The following is a 23,201-nucleotide window of genomic DNA, read 5'->3' on the forward strand; positions in this document are numbered from 1 at the left end:
TATTAATTATGTGCTTACCTGGGCTCCTGTTATGATAGCCATAAGTTAACAAACAGCATTGTTCTATATTTTGTTTCCCTACAAGTAAACCCTTTTAAGAAAAATTATTAATCCATTTGCCTCTTCTTCTAAAAGAAGTGCAGCCCAAATCAAAAATAAACAAATTAACTCCAATGAAAAAATGAATTCTTGACTTCATGTTCAAACATGATATGATAGAAAAAAATGAAACATTTTGTTTAACTTCACCTTTTTTAGTGACTCATTCAGGTTATCAAATATTAAAACATTTACTTATCTGTGCTCCATCAAGATCATCATAAATTACTACATAAAATGTGAGAGGAAAACTGCACACATCTTCTCCTATTACCTCTAATAATATGTTCCATTATTCTCTTATAATTTTGATTCCGTGGTTAGGAATGCTCACAATGGTCAAAATAAAAATTCTGTTACTAATATTACAGACTACTTTATGAGTTAAAATTAACAATTAGTTACAGTTACAAGAGGCGATGCACACTTCAGACACCAATTTAGTGCATCTCAGTATAAATACCCTCCAAGAAATAGCTGTGTCGTATGCTACAGGGTTGACAGAGTGACAAGGAGTAGTGGTGTGATACAAGTGTTTGGTTCTCGGTGAAAAATGGGTCACACAACAGATGTGAATGATAGGCTAAAAGAAGTTGTTGTTTTTGACTATGGCAAAGGGCATAGTATACAGGGAGTAGCTGACTTTTTAGATGTCTCAAAGCTTACTGTTCAACGGGTCTTCCGGCAGTGGTGTATATCGCATTAAACTGCTAATCATTACTAGAATTATGGTCAAAAGATGGTGCATACAGATAGGGACCTTGGACACGAATGACGCATTGTGACAGCAAATCACTTTGACACCAGACAAGAATTGCTGCAGGCAGTCAATGCAGACCCACAACAATCAATTTCCAAATGAACACTCAGAAGGGAACTGCATGCCATAGATATTAGGAGCAGAGCACTGCAAAAGTAGCCCTTGCTAGAAAGTAATCACAAAGCTTCTTGGTTACAGTGGGCACGGAGCCACAAAAAATTGACTATTGATAAATGGGAACATGTTATCTGGTCTGATAAATCATAAGTCATGCTTCTGGTTGTATTTGAATGATGTGAGGCAACGGGTACATCATAAACCGCATGAAACCTTCCATAAAGACTTTGTGCAAGGTTCTCCTCAAGCAGGAGGTGGCTCTCTGATTATCCTTGGATGTCTCAGGTTTCAAGGAAATTGGTCCTTTGTTTGAGGTGACCTCACACTTGAACAAGAAGGGATACATTGGGCTTCTGGACAACCATGTGTTACCTTTTGTGCTTCATCTCCAGAGTTAATACAGAATGGCTACTCCAGTCTTCCAGGACAACAACTGGCATGAACAACAATCTAAAACTATGCTTGCATCTCGACTGGCCTGCAAAATTCCCAGATTTAAATCTCATTGAAAATATGTGTGACTATTTGGAGTAATGAGTGAAAAGCTGGGGGAGTCATCCAACCAATCTGAATGAACTGCAAGATTTGGTGCTGGAAGAGAGGATGAAACTTGATATTTCCTACATCTGCAAACTGGTGGCATCCATGCCAAACAGAACTGCAGCTGTTCTTCAGTATCACTGGGGGGGTATACATTTTGGATATGATTTTGTCCAGAGAGCTTATTTAGTTACTTTACCATTGGTGAAAAAAACTTATTTGAACTAAGCATGATATCCATTATAAAAAACAACAAAATTATCTAAATTATCTAATCTTTTAACCTTCTTGTTTCAACCTCACCAGACCCCACTGTAGTCATGGAGCAGGCAAAACCAACATAATTTGACATGGGTTTTAAATAAGTAAAAAAATTAGACCTTCAACAGCCAGGTCACAAATTATACCCAGAATAAGAATTTTGTAATCAGAAACATTTTACTAAGTATATTGTTAATCCTTAACATGAGGTGCTCATAAGGAATGATTCTATAATCACTGGTTGAATTACTACCCATGCAAATAAAATGCATCCCTGGAACTATATCATACATTCTGAGTAACTGTTTTGCCAACTCTCGTTCTATGATACTGCAGAGAAGCTTCTGATCTTATGATATACATTTTGTGTACTTCATGCCAAGTTCATTGTGTAAGGAAGTCTATTAGTTCATACTAGGGGGCTTCGCTCGCCAACCCCTGGTGTTGGGAATGAGAAAGAGCGTGATGTATGAATGAGATATAGAATAGTGTGAAGGTGTAGATGATGCAAATAGAAAGCAAACAATAAAGTGTGTGGCACAGTGTAAAGGTTTATTGGAAAATTTCTTTGCACACGCCGTTTAAGTGTAAAAGGTAATTCCAGGTCAGAACTTGTAAGGTCAATGAAGATGGTTATTGGACATGTGAGGTGTGTGAAAACGTCCACAAAAACCCAATATGGAAGTTTTAATGAAATAAACAGACAGCTGAAATAAAATAGGCAGCTGAAAGATACTTTGTAAGCTGTTGTATTTAAGAGGATAGAAACGGTCATTTTACAACTTAAATCTAAAGTTTGCATTAAACTATTATAATAAAATAACTAATAATAAAAGTGAAGCTAATGAATTAACACATTTAGCTTGAAGTTCAGCTTCATGGAAGCTTAAAGCGGCATAGAAGAAGACCTCAATCTAGAGAGGCTGAGCCATGCAGAAGTTTGTCACACAGTCTCTTCCTCTAATAACAGGGCGTATCCTACAATATGTTGCCTTTCCTGGTACACATGTGCACGAGTTCCTGGGGCAGGGCTGGGATGGATCCAGAAGATTTCTGCTTGCTTTAATATATTTCGAAATGCTGAAGCATAGAATAACCATAGGACAGTGACTGGTGGTTTGAGATGTCACTCAGCCTACTCTGTTGTCTAGAGACAAAATAATCTGAAATTCACACCAAACTCAGAAGTGAAAACTAACCTAAAAAAAGTCAGATAATTGAAAATTTCGGAATTTTGTTTGTCTGGATGTTCAAGCACATAGTCTTGGCAAAGATTTTATTCAATTTAGGAAGCAGTTGGTTAGTAGTTAGAGACGTACATTCCAGTGGGAGTCCTGAGGGGCTTGCAACATCTGACTATGTTTTGTGGCCATGATCATGGGAGGGACTGAAACTGGTTGTGTCCACAGGCAGGATGAAAAGAAAAAGGGCAAGAGTGAGATTAAAAAATCTGTGTTGTGGAGCCCTTTACTTTGTTGTTTTTGTGGCTTAGTTTTTAAATAAGATGATTTGAAACCACTTCTTTAGCTTTTCACATCTGTGCCTTCAGATGTTGTACTCTTAGAAACATGGCTCATTGTCTTTGCAAGGAAAACACAAAATCCTTCCTTTCACCTTCTTTTCTAAAATAGTGTTTGTTACCAGTTTTCTTTAAGGCAGTTTCCAGTGTTCCAGTGGGTCTAACACACTCTGTTTCCTGAAATTATGAGGTATATCAGCAAATAGTAAGAAAGATAGATCACAATTATTGACTCCTAGAGTATTATAAACAAAAAAATTGCTTATATTCATAGCATGAAATATTGACAATGTGTCATTTTTAGGAGATACCTTGAGGGTCAAAAGAAAACTTACAATGGGTTCAAACTTGAACCTTAAGCTATAGACGAATTGTTAGACTTTCATTGTGTTCTGTTTTAATTCCCACTGTTTGCCTGCATTACAGTGTGTCCACATTGTAACTGGTGTGAGCGAACATGTGAAGCAAGGAACTTTGAATTATGAGACTACAAATTTTGAAGCTTTAAGGAACTAATTTGTATTTAACAAAATGACACATAATTGTATATTATATGGGATGGTATAGTGTCGCACTGGTAACTCTGCTGCCTCATGACAAGGAGACTAAGATTTGCATCCAGGGTGCTCCTGTGTGGAGTTTTCCTCCATGACTGCATCGGTTTCTTCTGGGTACTCCTTTTACCCCAATAGTATAAGACATGTAGGTTGTGGGAACTACCATTGCTAAATTGGACCATGTGTGTGGTTGTCTGTGTGTGTTCACTCTGCAATGGACCCTGTCCAAGGATTGCTCCTGTCTTGCACTTCATGCTTGCTGGAATGGCTACAGCTTTCCCATGGTCCTGCTCAGGATAAGCGGATTAGGAAAATGGATGGATGGATGCCACTCAAGATCAACTGCAGGTGGCTGCAGGCTGGCACACAGTCATATGTCTCACCTATAAAGCTCCACAGATTATTGTATATTGGGTTCATTGCCTGGGTGACTTTTCTATCCTGTAGACTGTCCATGGAACTTGGTAGTATTGATGGAGATGCTTTATTGCATTGTGTTTTGATATTATGATGTGTTTTTCATTGCATATCATTTAGTTTAACTAGACTGTATCTGAGGTTTTTGTACAGTGTTTTGGGCTTACACTATAAGTAAAATCTTTGCTTTATATGAACGACTGTACCTGCACAAAAAGGGCTGGTCAGATTTTTTTTGAATTACAGTAAAGCAAAATAAATTATTTATTTACCGAGCCAGGACCATCAAAAAAGCCGAATCCCATGTCATCGTCATCGTCATCCTAAAAAAAATATATGTTGATATTTAAAATAAAGCAATGTAGTACCAGAGTTAAAGTTTATATTTCACTGCTTATTTTCCATTTAGTTTCCACATCAGTGTACTAATGGAGCTGCCCACCATCTTCTATTGGCTCCCCTTGCATTTCTAATGACTCACCTTCTTTTGATAGAGATCAATACTACAGTAAAGTACTGAAGACGCCAATTCACAGGTGTACAATTAAGAAGATTTTCTTATGTTCTATTGCCTCTTTTTCCTCATTGTATATCGTATAAATTTTATATATTTATCGACAATAAAAATTTGTAACATTTCTGTTCAATTCTAAACACCAGCTTAACATCCTAAGCAGCAGGAAATAACACAATAAATGAAACCTTATGAACCATACCTTTCAGCTGCATATTTACAATTGATATCTAGACTAAATGCAATCTTGCTGTTGATACAGGTACATTGTATTCACTTAAAACAGAAAGCTTTCATTAGAAACCACAACAAAACAAAAAAAGTCTTTGTTATACCAAACATAGGCAAACAAGATGCAAAATGAAACATGAATGTAAACCACTTTAGCAAATGTCTCAAGTATGGATAAAGAAGTGTAGTATTTGTAGTGTCAATTCCTGTGCAACAATAGCATTTTTCACTGAAAAGAACCACTAAAAGTAGTACTGCTGATTTATTAGTTTAGTTATTATATCTTTTCACTTGTGGTAATCAACTTTTATTACCTGTCCTATTACGCTTGCTGTACAAACAAACCTTAGCCTGTTACTTGATTATGTTTACCTCTTTTGTAAGTTGCTTTGGATAAAACTGTCTGCCAAGCAAATAAATGCAAATGTAAATGTACTGCTACATGCTATAGGCTATTGAGTGTGCAAACCATCAAAATCACTTACTATGTCCTCTATATGAATATGCATTGTGGCAGTGAAATAAAAATACCTACTTTTGTATACATAAGTAATTTGAATTTAAGATGACAACTTAAAGGACATTTACAGAGTGCCACTTTTTATTTGCTGATATAACATGTAAGCATATTGTATGATGACATTTTAAAATAATAAATGCTGTGTTCCCCAGAGAGTGTCTGCGGAGAGAGTGTCAACCTTGTCGAGAGGTTTACTTACCTCAGCAGTGACATTCATAGTAGATGGATTGGGAAAGCATGGGGTGTCATGTAAAGGGGTGTGTGGCGCTCCCAATATGTATGCAAAAGGACGAAGGTCCTGGTGCTTCCTGTCTTGCTATATGGTTGTGTTGAATGAGTGGCTGCTCATGGAGTCCCGGATGGGGCACATTACCTACATTGTGAGGGAGCATCAGTTACGGCACTATGGCCATGTGGCGCGATTCCCAGAAGGTGATGCGGCTCGCAGGATCCTCATTGTTGAGGACCCGAGTGGCTGGACCAGGCCAAGGGGATGCCCACGTAACACCTGGCTGCAGCAGATAGAGGGGTCATTTCCGGAGGGTGGGACTGGACCGCGTGTCTGCCTGGAAGGTTGCCAACCACAATCCTGAGCTGTTTCATTGTGTGATGGGGCGGCAATGTGCTGTACACCTGACCTGTGTTCTACTCCTCTTATTCAGCCAGAAGAGCTGCAATAAATTAAGTCAAAAGTAAACTAAAGGTGTGTAAATCCTAGCATCAAGTATGAAGTCTGTAGCTCAACAACATCAATATACTCTTGGTTTGTTCTTCTGAAGTGCTTTTGTGTAGCCATCTTACTCTCACATTACTGATGTACAACTTTACTTCGAAACTTTTGTTGGACTTGCCTGAAATAACTACTTTACCTTGAAACATCTGACCTCCTTACATATAAAATCTCAGAGCACAGTTTACAAAGGTACTGTATATATCATTAGAAAACCTATTAATTTAGTGAACAGTTGTAAAATAGGATGTTAGTTGAAAATTAATAATGGGCTCCTGTATGCTGAAAATTTTTTACACATGTCTTTGTAAATATAATTTTCCTCTAATCTGAAGTAATAAAGGACATTTTTCTGCCATGTATTATAATAGGTGGATTTAGAGTCTTCCATTACACCAAAATAATGTGGGTCAATAAGGTAGTGTAGTGTACCTTATCACTAGAGAGTGATCCTTAAGCTGCAGTCTTCCATTCAGTGTTTACATCATGAAGGGCCATTAATGAATGAGGATTTACACCAATCGTGAGGTTGTCTGATAGACTGGTGGAAACTTTAGTCCAGTAAGGTTTAAGTAGATGAAATAAAGAAAACATGTCTCCATGGGTACTTCAAGAATCTCTGACAAGTAGGGATTAATTCAGGGTAAATCTTCAACAGTCTAAGTTGATAGAGATACATGCCATGTATAGTTATATAAGGGATTACACCATGTCTCACAAAGACTAAGAAAGAATGCATTCTGGCAAATGTTTACATATATTCACTGTCTGAGCTTAATTTCAAGAACCTGTCACCAGTGCTGGTTCAGATTAGCCAATGAAAAATTATCATAAAAAAAACGCTGGCAGTGTCTGATGAGAATTATTTTATTAGTATCAGTAGCACATGCAACAGTCTACATAATGGATAAAGGAGGAAGATTAAGAAAGTGAATAAAGTTATTTAAACAAATGTCTTATTTGCACATAATGGAAGAGTTGTTTTGGTGACAAATTACTCTTGTGATTATGGTGTCAAAGTATGTAAATATTTTATTGAAGTACAGTCCTAGTTGTTTCAATGGCATGCAATTGCCACTTGTTAAATAATGTGTAGTCTGGGGAATGATTACTGCGAATGATTATTAGGTAAATGTACAAATGATAGTAGCACTTCTACCATTGTCTGCACTGACATCATATTCACAGTAAGTGTTGAAAATTTTGGATTATTGCTATGTTTGCATCAATCTGCAAATTTTGGAGCAGGCAGTGTGTAAAAAGAAATAGAAGTGCAAGAATGTCTTCTCAGAGCAAGCCATGCAAGTGTCAGTTCAGCATCATCCAACTCTTTCAAAAGTACTGGTGCATAAATGTTTGCTGCAGTGATTAAATTAAAAATTGGGTATGTGTTCCTCTGCCTTTTGCCTCACAGGGACCAATTTTTTTAATACAAGGAATCTTTCTATTTCATATAAAAAAAACTTAAACATGTTTCCAGTTTTTAAAGATTAAGTTTATAATATAAACCAGGAAGTACCTAGTTTAGGTACTGTGATATTTTGGGTACTGTGGAGAACCAGCCTATACCTCTTACTTCAGATGTTATTTCAATGCTGGATGGGTTTCATCAGACTGAGTAGAAAAAGCAGGAGAGGTAATGGAGATTTTTGTGAATGTGCAATGGTAAAGAAGGGGAGCACAGTACAATTAAGACTAAAATGTATGATCAAGACATTGAGATGTGGACTGAATTCGTCCAAGTCACTGCCCAGGAATGTAAGTTACATCATCCTGACTGACTCGGCAACAGAAATTATTTACTCTTTATCAATATCTTAATGAGGAATCATTCTGAATACTGGTGGCTTCAAACATGGAATCAAGTGCTTATTAGACATGTTCCATTTGTGGATGCTACAAGCTGGACCTGCTCCATTCCAATTATTAATGACTTTAAATATAAACCTGTGGTAAGATCTGAGCAGGTTTGACCTCATCTTGCTGTCATCTACAAGCCTGTTATTGACAGCCACAGCTTTCTGTTATCCCTGCCACAAGTTTTTTATGGATGTTTGAGTGGGGAGGGTTTTTGTTTATTTTTCTTATATTTTTTTGGGGGGAGAACTTTTATAAAATTTTAATTTTCCCTTAGGGAATAATATTGTGTAATCTAATATAATCTAAATTATTGAAGAGGTGTTTGAATTCACTTTTAGCTTTTTCATTTTAGTAATTTCATTTTTTCATTTGTGACCATCTCTACTAATAGTGGACAAAGATGATACTAGGTAGCAAAGTCTTGTATAACACTTTACAACAGGTAATTAACTTTAAATAGATCCTTATGTTTTCTTCAAATAACTTAAAAAGTACACATTAAGCTAATTGGACACACCTAAATATGGAGTGATACGTTAGCTGATTCTCCATGGCTGTGTCTCTCCTTTCACCCAATGCTGCCATTATAGGCACCAGCTCCATGTAGTCTTAACAAAGGCACATCGATTAGAAAATGGATGGATGGAGCTTTAAGTAGATGTATATCTGTTAGCCCTAGTTATGTGAACTGATACAGGCCTATTAAAGATAAATATTCAATGCTGGGCATACATGCTAAGGTATTCATTGGTATCATAGTCTTCTCTAGTTAAGCCTTATGCTCTTATGGAACTCCTCCATTACATTTAACACATATGGAAGTGATGAATTCACATTTGTAATATAACGCCCTACATCACTGACATAAAAACATTTTGTTATGAATTCACTGATACTTTGCTTGAACGTGTAAGTCAACGACAAGCACGCTGATTGTAATAGTGTAAGTTCTGGGGATAGACAGCATCCTTGATGGGTACCACAACCAAAAAGTTGTACGTGCCACCAACGATGCTCAAAGTATACAAAGTCAATAAATATATATTGGGTATTATTAACATTGTGTCATACAAATAGTTAAGGGTTAAAAACAACTTTCCTTTACATTTAATAATATATTTATTAATAGCGAGCTGTTATAATAGCAGCCATGCATAAAAGAAGGCAACCTTCTGCTGTTATGCACCAAAACCTAGAATATTTTACGAATAGAAACATGACAGGCTAGAACTATAGATTATTAAAAAAAATCTTAAAATCCCACTTTTTAAATTTGGATTTTTCATTGCTACATTTAAGTTCTATCCTTAATAAACTAGATATGCAGAGAATGATCACATTCTTCAATGAATCTGCAATGTTTAATAAGCTTTACTTTTTCCAGTTCTTCTGTGGTGGTATTCTGTGCCACTACCACTCGATCAAAGTCCTGTGCAGCCGAATATGATGTTTGGTTGAAAGCAGATACCCCAACCTTCCACAAGACCCCCCTGCATCGAATCCTCTAAGACAAGACTTAAAAAACATTAAAGACTTACTTAGGAACATTTATGTTAGGTAGAACACCTACAGGGGGCTGGGTGGTCTTTTGGCTTGGAACCCCTACAGATTTTGATTTTTTTCTGTCAACCCTGGTCATCAATTAGACACGTAAAAAAAAACAATTCAGTAGTTAAGGACTCTGTTTCTCTTAATTATTTATCTATCTTATGTAAGTGTGCATTAATTATTATTTGTATACAATTTAAATATAGAAAGAAAAATAATGCATAATTTGTTTTCTTTGCAAGTAACTACTAATTTGACATCTCTTAAAGCACTTTGAGCTACATCATTTGTAAGAAAATGTAGTATAGAAATAAATTTTATTGTTGTTATTTCACATCTCTCATGATGTGCTTGTCCTCTCACAAGTAAAGTTCTAAATGCCATTAAAAGAAAAATGGTAACACTTTATAATAACTTTCATTACTATATCATTACCATTCATAATGCTTCTTTACATCTTTATAAATGATTTATTCATTAGTTGTAGTGCCTAATCTAAAATTTATTGTGCCCAATCTAAAATTTACACTCTTCACCAATTATAAAGGTTTATTTATTAAAGTAATGAGAGTTATTATAAAGAGTCAACACTGCACCTCTAATAATTAAAACCATTTTTTCCTACATTAACTGAAAAAAAAAGTTAAGCATCCTATTTTGATAAATATTTCAGAGAAAAGACATGTGAAAGCTGACTAATTAAAAACATTTTTCTTTTGCAAAAATGTTTGTTTTCAACAGATTAATACATCCCCAAAATGAAAATATCTGAAACAGGTGGCATTAGGTAGTGACCTACTTAAGTACTTTACACAATAAAATGAAATGAAATTTTTGTAAACAGTTTACTCAACTAATACAACCAGGTTACAAAAAAGTCACTTGGCTCTCAGAAGGAATATTTCTTATTCTCACACTCCCGCTTTACTAAGGACTTTTTTCACTTAGTAAGATGGGAAGAAAAGGAGACTCCTTGTTGAAGTGCACTTTAAGGTAATAAATTGAATTTTCCTGTTGGCAGAAAAAGAAACTTGAGCACTTCCACAATATTCCACTTTTTTAAAGGTACAAGATTAATGCCAAATAGGATTGATAAGCAAAAATACTGATCTCTGGTAGATTGATCATTGCATCACATAATTAGACATTGTTTGCTTCCAATTTGTATCTGTCTCTTGCATGACATAACAGAATTATTGACATAACTCAAACAGGAAACGTGACTTGTAGTTAAGTTTAGGTGACAAGTCATACAAAAGACACTTTGGTATAAACTGTATTTTATTTTTGTTAGGTTATTTGATCTGAGTTTTTTTCAGGTAAGGAATTTCAAGGTAAGGTAGTTATACTTGGTGCTAGAGAGTGGCGACATGTTAGATATTGAATAGAATGTGCAAGCAAAATGTCACTATACTCTGTACAAGTGACAATAATGACCCCATAAATCTGTACTTCAAACAGACATGTAGTTATACTAATCAAACTGCATTGTATAGTCTTACAGATTTATGATTTTAAATACCTCAGAGAAAATTGAAGCTGCCTTCAAATCCTGTTCCCAACCTAAATAGGGTAAACAGTCAATATCTTCTTGTGAGATCAGCTCCGTTATATTGGTCTTGCTGAAATCTTGTTGTTCATCCACATCCTGAAATATAAATATTTATTTGAAATATATCCATTTTTGTACCATTTCAGTGAACAATTTAAAATTCAATCTAAAAAGAATGCATTCCTTTAGTGTATTATGTCACTGTAGTACTGTAAATTACTGCACTAATTTCATGTAAAGAAACTTCTTCCAGACTGAAAGCACTTATGTACAGATAGAATTCCCATCCTAGTGTTTGGAAATTACACCGATTCTGAGAGGTGCTCAAGGTGTTCACAGTGGTGCAGTGTAGGGGCTCATATTTGGTAGCCTCTGTTTGCTACACCTTATAAAAAGTATACTGATCCTTCAAAATTTTCAAAAGTAGCTGCTCTGTATCTGTAAGATGTTTATTATTATATTCATTATTGTTATTGAAGAGACTGTATGTTACAAAATTCCATTTATAAATCAGTTTTTATTTATTTATTAATTTATTGCTTGAGGGTGCTTCACCTGGGAGGGAATTCGAGATTTCAAATGACACACATATTTTACAGTCACAGTAAAACAAGTTGAACTTCATTAACTGCCACTATTGTGGTTAAAACTATTTAATATATGGAAACGTAAAAGCTGCCCCTTCTAAATTTCTATAATAAGTCACAATTTTAAATGAAATTGTCATAAATGTAAATATTTACGTAAGTTAAATACAAACATTAAGGTATTGTTCTGAAAATCCTACATGCCAAGACAGTTATTACAAAATAATTTACTTAAATACATACCCTTTTTTCAACTGCTATGAAGCTTGTATATTGAGTCACTATGGAGTATTCTTTGCTCAGTGAAATAATGAATGGTTTTAATTCTGATTTCTTTGCCTAAAAAGAAACAAAAAAACAAACAAAAAAAACAAATTGTAAATAATGTCAAAGACTGCCAAAACTGGATATTCAATTTAAAATTTTCAATCAAGTTTAAATCTGGGGCTATGAAATTTAAGATGATCTTCAGCTGTACAATATATCATGTAAAACTGGTATTAAAATGTTATCTCTCTACTATAAAAAAAAATCTTGGAAGGCTTCGAAGGAGACGATATGTGATCTTCTCGTAAGACAATTTGACGTCCCGCAAGAGACACTTTAAAGTCACGCGAGACAGGCAGTGAGACAAGAGGACAGCTGCTGTACAAGCTTTTAAATGATTGATGCGCAGCGTGACAAGTAAAACATGCAGCTCCACAGCAGCAGCAGAAAGACAGCAGCTGATCGGACTGCATCTCCTTAGCATGTGTTCAGCCCCACCCCTCCTTCCCTTCACAACGTGAGTGGCTGGAGCATAGCGCTCACCGGTTGGTGGGAGGCGGTGTTCAGGGGGTGGGCAAGCGAAGCGAGCAGGGGGCAAAGTAACAAAAAAGGTAATACATTTAAAATGCTGTACTTAAAGTTAAATGTGCAAAATGACGCTTTAACAATACATTTTGCTAGACATTTTATGAATGAAACCCCTATTCATTTGAGCAATTTTGCCACAATGTTTTAATATGACAGGTGTAAAGAGCGTATAAATAAAATATAATCAAACAATAATTACTGAAAGATACAAAATACAGTAAGTAGAGAAATATCATCCAAGTTTAACCCAATTCTGTTATTTGCAATGTCTAAAACTGGTGGCACATTACACAACTCATAGTCAGAGGGGACCTCAAACTTGACAACTCGAGTTCCAGATTTTGTTGCTTGAGTACGTCACACTACACAAACAGTTATCATAGGGGATGATAGTTTTATTGATTCCTTGACAATGTCCCAGCACAGGTTCAATTTCCAAAGCATCACAAGCTCACCTCTTTTACTGACAGCCAACAATGTGCTTCCTGACAGAGCTGGGGTTATATGAATGTTTTACATGATCAGACCTCATGGTATGTAAACCATGAGACATCAGATAGACAAACCTCTCTACTGTTTGTGAGGTCCAAAACACACATTGTTTATTCCTTGTAGCATGCATTGTTTATCTGACTGAATGCTCATAGGTTCTTAACTCACAGAGTCCATCCCTATAACCCAAGACAAAATCAGATCTGTTTCGATTTTGATGGTATGAGTCGCAGACTGGTTGGACTGAGTCACTGGATATGTCAGACTATCCAACTGCCAGTCATGGACACATGCTGTCACTACCTACCACTTGCTAAGATTATGTAAATGAAGTCTGCGACTGATAATTGCTAGAAAAGTCATGAAGTATGAAAGTGCCTTAAGACCTTTTTTTGTAAATTTGTGTTGTAACGAGCAAAAACAATTGGATACTTGAATTGGAATCTAAATCCACATACACATGTAAAACTGAATTTTGAAAAATATTATTTGACTGTCCTGAGTGAAACAGCCATGACTCTAATGGCACATCAAAGAGGGCATGAGAAAGAAATTGTATTTTATGTTAACATCACAAAAAGACAAGATCATAGTTAAAAAAACAAAGACTAGACTAGTATGGGGTGTTAAGACATACATTTCATACATCATTTGGATATTTGTCACTTTGTAACTCACCTCATGCTCAATACCGTCTGCATGTAGTATTCCTTCCTCATAGTCTCTAATAAGAGCTCTTGCCGTAAGTTTATGAAGCATCTGAAAAAAAATTAAATTCAAGCAGGTTATGTAGACATACATTATTTCATATACACTACAGCAGCACACATTTGCAGATAAAATAAATTTATCCCAAAATGCAAAACTTTAAAATAATATAATTACATTAGATAACTTTCAGTTTATGAAACGTTGTATAGCTGTTCATGAAGTGACACATTTTTCAGACAAAAGGAGGATAAAGCCAAAAAATGAGAACATATCAAGGAGATGTTCAATTAACACATAAGCTAATGAGACTTGCCAGAAGGTGCACCCCATGAAATGGTGATTTCCAATATATATTTCCCCCAACTGAGTTAATAGTGGAGGACAGTGATCTACAGTACTTTGCCAGCAAATACTTTGAACACATAGACTCTGAAAATTTGTGCTAGGGCATGTAGCTCTGAAGGGAGGCGTTCTGCAAATGTTGTATAGAAGTCATCAGAGAGCATTGTGGCATTGTGATCTCAAGAGCAACCTTAGATGTTAAAAGTGGTTCTAGGGACCTCCTAGAAGAAAACACCAGGGGCCTCATGCATAACGCCGTGCGTAGAACTCACACTATAACATGGCGTAAGCACAAAAGCAGAAATGTGCGTATGCACAGAAAAATCCAGATGCAGGAATCTATACGTACGCAAACTTCCACGTTCTTCCGCTACATAAATCCCAATCAGCGTGAAAAGTAACGCACGTGCACGCGCCTTCTGTCCCGCCCCAACTCCTCCCAGAATTACGCCTCTTTGAATATGTAAATCAATATAAATAACCCTTAAACTCAGCCTTGTGAGGAAAGACAATGGGAAAAGCACGGGGGAAAATATAAGAATTTCAGCGAATACCAAATGGAGGCAAAGGAAAAACGTATTATTTGTTGGTTTAAACAGTGGTATAATCAACAAAATGAAGTTGATCAAGTGACAGAGTGTTGGAGAAACTCGAAAGCTCAAGTTCACAAAGTCGTCAGTGTCCCAAATAAAAAAGAAATCACATATCAAAGTCGCCGTGAAAAGGCAAGTCGTAGCCCACTGTCTGAGTGTCATATGAAAGCTTATTAGGGTACAGACAAAAAAAATAGGCACACAGTGGGGAAAAAAGCACGAAATGTCAACTTTAATCTCGAAATTTCCACTTTAATCACGTAGTTTATTTTGCCATTAAAGTAGAACATCATAAACTTAATCTTAAAATCATTTAATTTACTAGTTTCTCAAATCCCATTGTAACTAAAGTAGCACATTAAATGCTTTGTTCTGTATTTGATCATCTATGTGTGTGAATCACAACCTGCTTCTTAAACGGGCTTTCTTTTTCTCCGACAGGACACAGAATCCATTACATTTGTGATATTGCAGCTCTCTGAATAATTAAAATACTGAGATGTATACGTGATATCTTTTTCATGATGATAGGAGTTAAAGCATGTTATTAAACACGGGAACACGGTGGCGCAGTGCCTGTTCATGTCTCACGCAAGAGGCTTGCTGCGCCATGCGCGACCTTTGATGAAATAATTTATCACAGCAGTACTGTCTCTTTCAAACGTACTAACCTCCAATTCCTGTCCTTACTTTTCTTTCTCCAAATACCCAATCGCCACACAATCAGCTCTGTAATAGACGTGAAGTCATCTGTAAGCTTGGAACGCCGATTCTTCAAAACTTTTAAGGAACATTGAAATATCTTCGTAGTACATGTTTAATTATTCTATCCGTCTATCCTTCCAGTGTCGCGTCAGCATGAGCAAGAATACAACGCAATGCAGGAACAATCCATGAACTAGCTAGCGCTGCGGCACCGTGTCCTCACATATTTAATTAATAACAATACAGATTATTTAAATTAAGTTAAAGTTTTATCTGTATAATATAATCAACATATTTTGCTGCATTTCATCTTAAAAATGATATCGTCATCATATGTAAATACACGCTTTATAAAGTGGTGCAGGTTGTGCAATATTATAACTGTATCCCAAATTTACAGTGAGGTGATTGTACTTATAAGTCCAAACAGTTCTACAAGGAGCACTTGATGGACTGATTTAGTGCATTTATAGTTCTTGGGATGAAACTTTTTCTAAACCGCGAAGTTCGTACAGGAAAGTCTCTGAAATGTTTTGCCGTGGCTCAGGCAGCGTCTGCTTCATGCTGTATACCGATAATTCTCTTTCCGATCAGCTGCTGCTGTGATTCCCCACTCAGATACAGTGATATAAATACTCCGAGTGATGCAGTGAGAGTAATATGGAAAAAGATGATCTGCTGTGGCAACCGTTAACGGGAGCAGCTGAAAGAAGAAGAAGATGCATTGAGAGTAACAACGCTAAAGCAGTTATGGTATTTGGAATACTATGGCTATTCCCTGGACCATTATATTGCTGCAGGTTAATTACAATCAGATGCATTACACTAATAAACAATATGCAGTTAGTTTCAGTGTATTTATAAAGCCGCGTCAGGAATGTGGATCTAAGAAAGAAAGGGTGACCACACAGGAACAATAGCACTGCTTTGATGCTGGGTGCCGCCAGTCTGCAAAACCGAGCGGAGAAATTGTGTACACCAGGGCATGAGGTACCGTGGAAAAGTGCGTGGCTTTACGGCAAGTTTAGGTTTTATACATCGCGATTTGAGCGTGGAAACGTTCGTACGCAACATCTCTATGCATACGCACCGTTTATACATGAGGCCCAAGGACAGTAAACAGAATTTCTTCCAGTTTCAGAAGATGAAGGTAAAAGTGTGTGCTTATGTGCGTGTATGTGTGTGAGAGAGAGAAGGAGAGAAATAAAAGAACATCATCAGTAGAACCTCAACATACATAAATCATGCATTCCTAGACACTATGTTTCTAGTTTTAAGATATTTTTTAATTTTATTTTTTGAATTTATTTTTTAGTTTCAGATTTTGGCCAATTTCTAATTTTAGTTTTTATATAATTTTTCATTATTTTTTTAGTTTTTATTTAGTTTTTCAGCAATTAACTTTTAGCTTTTGTTATATTTTATTAGTTTTGTATTACTCACCAAAAATGTGTATAAAGACAAAATTTTGCATATTAAAAAAGTTTTCTTTATAGATGCCAAATTGAATATCATTCAACTTGTACCTATCAACAAACAATTTTACTGTCTGTGGCAGAACTCCATTGTCCCCGCATAATGTCACAGGTTCAGGGCTTCCAGTAAAACCAAAAATGCAAGAATCAAATAACAAGTGTGCTCTGATGTCATTTGTTACCTTCACTTGAAACTAGTTTAAGCAAACGGTCATTTATTTCAAAAACACTTCCTTTATTTTTGGGATTCCCTTAGCAAGCACTAATATCAAGGCTATTATTTTATATTTATTTTTGATAATTTTTTGATGCTGACTATTTGTCATTTACCCATTTTGAAACTTTGAAAGTATATGTTTTTCAGCGAATTCTTACTTTGGTTATTTTTGATATACTATTGAAGTCATTACTTGGTACACTGTTAATAAGAGTAATAACAGAAATAGAATTGAACATTTTCCCTGTATATATTACATTTCTACAAGCATACAATTTTCATTAAATACTGAATATCTGTTATTTTTGGTATAGCAATATCTCAGATCTTTCACTTAATAAGCAACATGCAAAACCTGGGAAGCTCCCTGTGAACCTTAATTTTGAGGATGTCATTTAACAACACATCTAGAATAAAGACATTTTGGCAATTGAGTGTGCTTAATGACACACTTCTAATATCCAGCTATAAAATATATCTGAAGTTACACACACTTAGTCCACACACACATGGGGAGAATATGCAAACACTATAATGACACATTGACCATGTTAGCAATCAAACCAGAAATCATGGCACTGCATAATAAAAATAATAACACAGTTTAGTTATATAATGCCTTTTGAGTGTGCTTCACTAATAGTCAAAGAAATGCAATAGAAATAAAAGCAAAGACAACATTAATAACACAGGATACAAACTAATATCAAATATTAAACATCTAATAATAAATATTTGAAAATCAAAGTTCTGAATTAGATTAGGAAACAAGCAGGAAAAAAGAAGAAAGCCATAAACAAATAACACAATACGTGTACGATTACATGTAGGAACATAAATGTAAAAGAGAAAACTACCCACAAGGATAAGGAACAATGAATAGGATAAGAGTTGATCTCATTACCAATTTTACAGCCATACGCTGGATGGACATCGACAGTTTAATGACTGTTAGTTTATGTTCACATCATATCTAACTAGCCATACATCCATGCCCCTGGATAGTAAACACTCACACAGAAATGCCTCATTTAGAATATAAAACTCCTCAAGGGTTTTTTTTTTGTGTGTGACAAAGCAATTTTGCAGCATGCAATGAATCAGGTAGTTCTAGTGCTTTACCACTGACGAGTATGTTAAGGACAGCAATGTTAGATAAAGACAGATTGCTCCTCACATATTTGTCGCCAGACTTTATTTCAATACAGAGCAAATTTGCTACATTACTCTTGTTTAAATAAACCCTGAGCAGAATCGCATACTTCAGAAATAACTGTGCTGATGAGCTCCTAAGCACAGCCTGGTGATGTCATAACCACATTAAAAACTTAGCAATACTGTGACATTGTATTCTAAGTAGATTAAGATAATTGCAATCCAACAATTTTCTATTGATGGAGCCTGACAATGATGACAGTATGACAGGAACTCACTCTGTGACACCGCACTGTCCCTGTTGAAACTTGAGTACAAAAACCTCATTAAAACTAACATATGTAACGTTGGCTCGGTTGATAACAAAAAAAATAAAGCAAAATGTAGCTGGAATTCCAGTCTTCTTTGGTGAATACAGATCATTTTTTTCAGTGGAACACTGACTGGTTTTTGACATGTAGGGTTGCCTATTTGAGTCTGACAAATCCTGCACGGCTCTAATTTTCAAACTACTTAGCTATACCGTATCTTCCAAAGTAACATGTGGCATATTTTAAGCATTTTTTCCTTGAAGTATGGTGAAATCTGCCTGTAGCTCACTGACAACAGGACATCTGTGACTGGTACTTACACATCTGCACAAATTAATCCTATTCTCTAAAACAATATTACAACTGCACGGTTTTAAATAATGTTTAATAAGTATACCAGAAACTACATGATTGCATGTACATGATACACAATGACCAGTGTGGCGGAAAGCAAAATTAAAATACAAAAACTAGTTTTGTTTGATCTTACAAAATAATGCTGAAACTTTTAGAGGAACCTTTTACTTACTATTTAAATACAGTGCAATTTTTTCCATATGCAATTATAAGACTGTGAAGAACTTACTGTCCCTTTAGTTTTCTGCAGTTCAGTGGTAGACACCATTGTCTCAATTTCTTGATTGCTGATTTTTCCATATAGTGTGGCCTTGATTGAAACAACACAGATTATTAATCGGCAATACTATTAATCACAGAATAATGTTCTTTTTAACCTTCTAAACCAAACATCTTCAAAGTATATAATTTATAGGATACAAGAAGTTGAACCTATAATATCCCCTATACTTTATGCAGTAAAATCAAAATAAGGTAATTTTCCCATTGACATTTAAGCAAAACAAAAACAAAACATGTAGAAATGTTAGATATATTTCACTTTCTTTTATTTGATAAATGATAATTATTGCCAGAATTCTAATGGTTTGCTATTAATCTACAAATCTACCATATTAGCAGGAATATCTCTTATCAAGAAATACCTTAAATGAACATTTATGAACAACTGTCAATATGCAAGGGTTGTGAATAACACATATATTACAAAACATTGCCTGCTTTTTCTTAACAAAATAGACTTTACCAAGTTCACTTAATTGATCTCTTTGATCAAAGTGGTAGAACTATAACAAGAAAAACGTAAAGTTTAGTAAATACATTTGGAGAAATACACCTTCAATAGATAACACTTTGTGCAATTAGGAAGTCTTATCATTAAATGTCCTCTTGCTGAAGATATGGATTATGCAGCAGTACAGAACAGGATGAAAACAGCAAATACAGAAATACTATGATTAATTATCTGTCACTGTATATGATTGTGGAAACAGTAACGTGATCACTGCAGTAGGAGGAGTGGCAAGAGATGCAACTAATACAGATATGGCTAGTGATTAGGAGCCTGAAATGTACCAGTGGCTTTGAAAGCTGTGGTGAAAGAGCAGCTTGATAATTATGAGTTAGATGGTCATTTAACACTTGTTAGCAAGACTACCAAATGGATTGTCAATATAGTGATTGTCAAGAAATCAGACAAGCTACAGATTTGTATTAATCCCAAACATCTCAGTCAGGCACTTTAGATATCTCACTACATACAGTAATACCTACGCTTGAGGATATGATGTACAAGCTCATGAAGGCCAAACTCTTCAGTAAAAGACACATTCTTACAATGTAAGCTGGATGAGCGCAACAGCTGTTTGACAGTATTCTAGGCACCACGGGAAAGGAGAAGATGGTGGAAACTGCCATTTGGTGTATTTCAGAGAAAACAGTAAAAGCCAGTGACAGACATCAGAGGTGTAGAGCAAATAGCAGACAACATCCTCACTGAAGGTTGTGGGAATACAGGAGGGCAGGTTGCAATCATGATCCCAAGCTTTTTGTCCTAATGGAGCTCAGGCTGAGCTTTGAAATGTTTAATTCAAGGTCTCTGAAATGCACTCTCATATCCTATTCTGTCAGCTCACATTCTTAAAGCAAATTGAGAGGACAGAGCTGTGATGGAAATGCCAAAAACATGTAATATTAAAGTAGCAAGGACCTCTGTTGGATTTGGCAAGATTTTGACTTCCTGGCAAGATTCCTATCATGCTGTCTGAAGTACTGTATGTGAGCCAAAGACACTGTCTGCCATTCACTCCCAAAATACGACAAAGCTTTGCAGAAAATCAAGCATTTTGTGACATCCTGTGATAAGTGGTCTGTGGTTTTTGTGCAGGTGTTTAAATAAATAATCGTGTCCCATTATGTGTCAGCTCCAATAGGGTGTGGGTATATGTAAGTGTGCCTTGCTCAGGGGTTGATTGGGGTGCTTGGCTGATCACGCATACATGTGCAAAGGTGAGCGGATCAGTCAGGTATCTCATGGTACCTTGGAGGTGGTGGCGTATCACACCTACGCCCGAATCAAGCCAATATAAGAGAAGCCAGCATGGCAGCCAGAGGAACAGAAACAGAAATATAAAGAAAGAACAGAAAGAGCAAGACAGAGGCTAAAAAGGAATTGAAAGTAAAAGAGGCAGCAGGATTGGGAGAGGCCAGGGTGCAGAGGAGAAGGAGGCAGGCAGTCGGGAGGAGAGCCCCTAGGAGGAGTGTAGGACAGACGCTTTGTGGCTGAAGAGGGTCACTCCAGATGAACATTTTTTGAGGTGGCTTTAGTGACCCGATACTCTTAGAGGCCTCCTGAATTCGACCGAGGAATGGCAGGAGGAGAAGAAGGAACAAGGCGAGGCTCAGCGTGGCACCCTGCCAAGAGCCTATGATGGCTGCAGGGAACCAAGCCTGTGAGGAAAAGTTGGCTGCGCCTGTTGGTCGGGCATTTCCTCTGTTGCAGGATCCCATGTGGGGTAAGCAGAGGAGACGTTAGTTTTAGAAGGCTGCACCAGGGGCTCATGACTTTTATAGGACAGCTTCCTGCTGTGATTTTAACCACATTTTAATGAATTATTTATTGAGCTGTTTAACCTCCACTTTTAATTGTCTTTATTGACCATGCACGGCACTTTAGAACACTGATATTTGGATTGATTTTAATAAAAGAACTTGTCACCTTTACACCTACCCCTTGCTGTGTCCTCATCTGCCCAGCTCATCTTGGTCTGCGACTATCGACAGTTTCGGGTTGGTACGGCTTCCTGCTGCAACCAAGGAGCATGGAGCTGACCCGGACTGTCACATGTCCACACTCATCCTGTAATGCTATGATGTATCTAAGGCTGTCTCTGTCAACAGTGATTCCAGTTGCATGGCTTTCATTGTTATCTATTATAGGAATGTAAAACTACTGCTTATGCTTCTTTGGAATTCTCTTCCTCAGAAAGGAATTATGCACATATTGAGAAGGAATGTCTGAACATTGTATTTGCATGTGAGCGTTTCCACCATTACCTGTATGAATGCAATGGGTAACTGCAGAAACAGATGTCAAGCTCCTCATTTCCATCTTCAACAATCCTCTAGTAAGTGCACCAAAACACTTGCAAAGCATGCTCTTTCAAGCTGGATATTTTAATGTGACAGAGTAATTTTTCTTAAGATCAGGAAACACAAAGAAAATGACGAACACCTGCAGGCACTGAAAACGGTGATTTTTAAGAGTTGGCCAGAATACAAATAGGAGACAAATTTACATATAATGGGGTACTGGACATTCAGGGGAGAGTTAAATTGTCCAGAAAGGTGTGTTATTTAAAGGATATCCCAAAATCCTTAATCACTGAACTTTGGAGTATTAGGAGGATGTTATTGCACAACAGGAAGATGATAGATACTGTAACCAGCATAGACTTGTGGGCAAAGACATCCTCCTGTTAGGCAAATACTATTCTCATTTCCAGGTGAGATTGTCTACTGTGGGACGTCTCAATTGAAGCAACATTAAAACTGAAAATCTCAGTTCAGACCTCACAAACAACAGAAGTCAATTTTTTTTTCGGAAATTCATAAGCTTTGCTGCCAAGTGGAATTTCAACCACATTGCATTTTCTCCAAGGAACCCTAGTAGAAATGGAAAGGCAGAATCTGCTGTCAAGATAGCTAAGAATCTATGTAAGTAATCTCTGTGTGATGCTTCTGATCCACAGAAAGACACACTATAATGGCACAACATACTAAGAATTAATGGATAGCAGTCCTGCTCAAAAACTGATGGCCAGTTTCTTGAAGGCTATATTCACGGTGTTAAACAAGCTCCTAGAACAATAAGTAGTGAATGGGAAGCTTGATAAACAACAACAAAAAAGGATTAACACAAAATTAATTTGTGACACATCAGCACTTGATCTATCACAGCTTTCAATTAGGGAACTCTGTACGTATGACACCAATGGCTGGAGGCCAAACCAGCTTGTGGAAGCCTGGACTCTGTCTACAGAAAGTTGCACTCACATTCTACCTGGTAGAAATAGATGGCTCTGTGTCACCAGAATAGGGCTGATGTAAGATTAGAAGGGCTTTCTGTTCACCCAGTTTCTCAAAATGGCTTAAATTTACCGTGTTAATGACAGCATA

The 23,201-nt window shown here is 36.4% G+C and overlaps 1 protein-coding gene across 1 annotated transcript in view; it reads right to left on the reverse strand.

Moving 5' to 3' along the window:
• parp4 (poly (ADP-ribose) polymerase family, member 4) overlaps window positions 1-23,201 on the reverse strand; it is a 160,141-nt gene that overhangs the window by 39,663 nt on the left and 97,277 nt on the right. The window contains exons 27-31 of the mRNA XM_051926163.1: window positions 19,255-19,335; window positions 13,838-13,918; window positions 12,056-12,151; window positions 11,196-11,321; window positions 4,543-4,593 (exon numbers count right to left, since the gene is read on the reverse strand). Of these exons, the coding sequence (XP_051782123.1) occupies window positions 4,543-4,593; window positions 11,196-11,321; window positions 12,056-12,151; window positions 13,838-13,918; window positions 19,255-19,335 (435 nt within the window). The remainder of the gene's footprint in view (window positions 1-4,542; window positions 4,594-11,195; window positions 11,322-12,055; window positions 12,152-13,837; window positions 13,919-19,254; window positions 19,336-23,201) is intronic.

Source organism: Erpetoichthys calabaricus, chromosome 4 (assembly GCF_900747795.2).
Source record: "Erpetoichthys calabaricus chromosome 4, fErpCal1.3, whole genome shotgun sequence".
NCBI classification, from domain to species: domain Eukaryota; kingdom Metazoa; phylum Chordata; class Cladistia; order Polypteriformes; family Polypteridae; genus Erpetoichthys; species Erpetoichthys calabaricus.